Below are 3,951 nucleotides of genomic sequence, written 5' to 3'. Positions count from 1 at the left end.
CCCCCCCGCAAAAAAAAAAAAAAAGTCATCTGCTTCTCTGACACCTGCCACACCAAACCTAAGGATGTAGCTGAGTGAGCTGTTTGGCCCGTCACCAGTGCCATTGCTCCCCGAGGCTGAATGCCTTGTCCCCTCAGTATCAGTGCCTTCATGGTGCAGTAGTGCCTATGGCAGCTTTTTGCCATTACCTCGTGACAATAAGTAGGCACTGAGTAAAGTGTTTGTTGAATTCATGTAGTAATTTAGCTTTGGGAAACTTGAACCAGGCACTCTGTATGCCTTGGGGCTCCAGAAAGATGGCCTTTTAGGGTGTCTGGGGCCCAGCCTCCCTGCTGCCGCTTTCCCCTGCCTGTGTTCTCTTGGTTCCTTTCCCCCGTCTCTTCTTTCCCTTCCTTTCCTTCCCCCTCTTCATTCTCTCTCCCTCTCTGCTTCCCATTGGGTGTGTGTTGCTAGGTGAACGCAGGGCCTCACCTGCTGTGCCAGTGCCAGCATGCCAGCCCCCAGCTAAATCTCCAGCCCCTTTCCTCCCTTTCCCCAGTTGCATGGTTAGCGGGGTGTGGGTGTGTGTGGAGAGAAAGCAAGATTGTGTGCTTATTTAGAAACCAAAGTTAAAAAAAGATGAAAGGTTGGGGAATTTGATCCAGTGCTCTAAAAGAAAACAAGTATGAGATGAATTCCTGCTGAAGACAGCGATGTGAATCCAGATAGGAACAACAGGTCCTACGGCCCAAAAGCTAAAGCTGAAAGTGAGCAGCAGTGTCAGCAGGGCACCCTGCAGTGAGGCAGAATCATAGAAGCCCCTCCAGGTGGAGCCCCGGGGCCAGTGCTCTTATGCTGGGCCGGGGAGAGTGTACTATGGCCTGGCACCCAGTTGCTTGCCTGTGTCACAGACTTAGGGGTCAGGGAGGGAAAGACAGATGGACACAGTCCTCTTCATTTGGAGAAGGGGCCATGAGGGTGAGCAGAGCCCAAGACAGCAACACTATCTCTTGGTCACTGGGGCTTAGCCTTGTCTGAGTTCTTTGGCATTAGCTGACATGATGAGAGATTGTGGTCCTATCCCAGTGTCTCAGATTTAATTATTTCCCTTCTCTGTATCATTGTCACTAAATCAACCAGTGACCACAGCTTTAGTGGTAAGTGCAAGGAATGATACACTTTGATATTGTGTAATGGCAGTGATTTATGTGAATTAGGTAAGTTCCCATTCCCACTTCACTCGAGGAAATGGGCTTGGGAGAGTTAGGGACTCGTCCAAGACCACACAGCTGGTGGGTAGTAGGGCCAGAATTGATGTTCAAGTTGTCTGGGTCCCTGGTGGATACCTCTGATCTGCAACCCTCCTCTGGGACATAGATTGTGTCTGCCCCCAGGCCTGTTCACTGGTATTATTGGGATGGTCACATGTAAGCAGAGCACCTGACATGACAGTGTTAAGCTAAGTGATGTGAAGTGATTGGTAGTGGATAGGAGAAGGCTTCTTTTGAGTTTGAACTATTCTTACCTTGTTGACCATTAAGGAAGAAAGCTGAAATTGCCCCCTCCTCTCATAGGCCGTTAGAATACAGTGCTCCGCAGGAACTGAGATGGTCAAAATTTGTGTCTCTTTAGTATTTAAACGTATATTTAAAAGGAAGGCACACTGGCTTCAAAAGTCAAAACTCCCTATTTCCCTTAATCCTGTAGCCGTCTTCATAAATGATAGCCTTGTTCAGTTGAGCACATAGTATTCCAGTCTTTAAGCATTTATAATTATAAAAAAAATATCCTTTATGTTTTATCTAGCTACAAATGCACAGAGAAAACTAGAATATATATATATAATACAAAATTATGTGAATTCAGAGATTTTTTTTGGGGGGGGGTTGTTTTTTTGATATTGGGGATGGAACCCAGGAGTGCTCTACCACTGAGCTCCATTCCCAGCCCTTTTTTATTTTTTGAGACAGGGTCTCTCCTAGTTGCCGAGGCTGGACTCAAACTAGTCCTCTTGCCTCAGCCTCCTGACTTGCTGGGATTACAGGCATGCACCCTGTGCCTGGTGATTTTGGGGGGTTTTTCATTAGGGGGAGATACCACAGATGGATTATACTTGGGACTTGCTCTCCCATCCAAAATGAATTCATGTGTTACATTGTCTTTCCTCATATGCAGAGATCCTACAGCAAGGAACTGTTTGAAGAAGTAATTTCAAAAATGCGGAAGGCGGGGATCAAATCCACAATAGCGATAGAGAAGTTTAAACTTCTCGCTGAAAAAGTAGAGGAGATAGTGGCTAAGAACGCACGCGCAGAGATCGACTACAGTGACGCTCCGGATGAGTTCAGAGGCAAGTGGCCTGGCTTTTTCACACTGACCACTGTGATCTGAGTCTACTTGAAATATACGCTAACAGCACTGCCTGTACTTCCAGTTTCTTTAATGATGCACTACAGGTGCTGCCTTTTTTTTGGACTGGGATTTAACCCAGGTGTGCTCTACCATTGAGCCACATCCCCATTCCTTTTATATTTCGAGACAGGGTCTCACTAAATTGGTTAGGGTCTTGCTAAGTTGCTGAGGCTGGCTTTGAACTTAGAATCCTCTGCCTTAGCCTCCCAAGTCGCTGGGATTAGAGAGTGCACCACCACACATGGCTTGCCGTTGCTTCTTGAAAGGCTCTGTCTGAAATTACTTTTGCCTATTTTTAGGTTACAGTGTAAATTGAAAAAATGTCCTTAGCCTGATTTCAAACCACATAACAGTCTGGAAGATTTGAAGGACAGCTTTGTCTTTTGTAAATGAGGACTCATGCTTTCAAAGAATTCTGAGAAGTCCTGCTGCATAACTGCCCTCAGGTCTTTGTTCTCTTCCCGGCAGTGGTGACACCGACTACTTTCCCCTCTCCACAAGGCAGTGGATATTCCTTCATCTCATGCTATTTCCTCCCCAAACTGGGAACCCTGGAGAAGCTATTTGCTATATCCTTTGGATATATTTTTGATGGTGGGAGGGACTTGGTTTTGTTTTTCTTCAGTTTTAACCCCTATCATCAGGTAGAGTTTGTTTTGCTTTGTCTCTGCAGACCCTCTGATGGATACCCTGATGACTGACCCCGTGCGGCTGCCCTCTGGCACCATCATGGACCGCTCCATCATCCTGCGGCACTTGCTGAACTCCCCCACCGACCCCTTCAACCGGCAGACGCTGACTGAGAGCATGCTGGAACCAGGTAGGGGAGGGTACAGCTCATTGCAGTTGCCCTCAGTGCCAGGAGCTCAGCCAGAACCATACCAGAGGCAGCCAGAAAGGGAGAAGGGCCAAGTCCAGGCTCTGCCAGGCTTGTGGCACTTTCTACAGAAAAGACATCTGGCCCTTCCTGTTCTGTCCTGTTTTCTGCAGGCTTCAGCTAACTAGGCAATGAGTGGTTTTCTTTCCATGCAAGCCTCATCTCAGGAAGAGTTCTCCCACCTGGACACTAATTTTCCTTTCTTCTTCTCCCCTCAGTGCCAGAACTGAAAGAACAGATTCAGGCATGGATGAGAGAGAAACAGAACAGCGATCATTAACCGTCCCCCTCGCCCCCTCTGCTGGGAGCAGCCAAGGCCAGCGAGGCCAGAAGCAGCATCCGAGGTGCAACTGTTGCTCAAACATCGGAGGCCAGATGCGGCCAGATTCCCGAGAGCCCAGCCCAGTGACCAAACAGTAGAGATCTGGAGGGACATGAATGAGAAGAGGAGCCCAATTCCTGTACATATATTTAAGTGACAGACACAGTCAAAAGCTCAAGGGACAGGTTTTATGGTTGCTTGCGTAATAAAGCACGTCCTTCCATGTCACGATTTGGGGCTTTTGCAGTGGAAGTCTTTTAGTGATGGCGAATGGGCCTGGGCAGCATCCCCTTCATCTTTTGTTGTTGAGTTTTTTTTGTTTGTTTGTTTTTTCTGTTTTTTTTTTTTTTTTTTTTTTTTT

The 3,951-nt window shown here is 47.2% G+C and overlaps 1 protein-coding gene across 5 annotated transcripts in view; it reads left to right on the top strand.

Annotated features, from left to right (window-relative positions):
• Nucleotides 1–3,942, top strand: part of Ube4b (ubiquitination factor E4B) — a 113,218-nt gene extending 109,276 nt beyond the window's left edge. For 4 of the 5 annotated variants that reach the window (XM_015501417.2, XM_015501418.2, XM_048783635.1 and 1 more), the window contains 3 exons: nt 2,155–2,329; nt 3,065–3,211; nt 3,487–3,942. In XM_015501417.2, coding sequence (XP_015356903.1) covers nt 2,155–2,329; nt 3,065–3,211; nt 3,487–3,548 — 384 coding nt within the window. In that variant the 3' untranslated portion in view covers nt 3,549–3,942. Of the gene's footprint in view, nt 1–903; nt 971–2,154; nt 2,330–3,064; nt 3,212–3,486 lie in introns of those variants that run through there. The other variant, XM_048783637.1, reaches the window with a different exon arrangement.
• The last annotated feature ends 9 nt before the right edge of the window (nt 3,943–3,951 follow it).

The sequence above is a fragment of the Marmota marmota genome, unplaced genomic scaffold (assembly GCF_001458135.2).
Source record: "Marmota marmota marmota unplaced genomic scaffold, marMar, whole genome shotgun sequence".
Lineage (NCBI taxonomy): Eukaryota > Metazoa > Chordata > Mammalia > Rodentia > Sciuridae > Marmota > Marmota marmota.
This window is presented reverse-complemented; position numbering and strand designations above follow the sequence as displayed.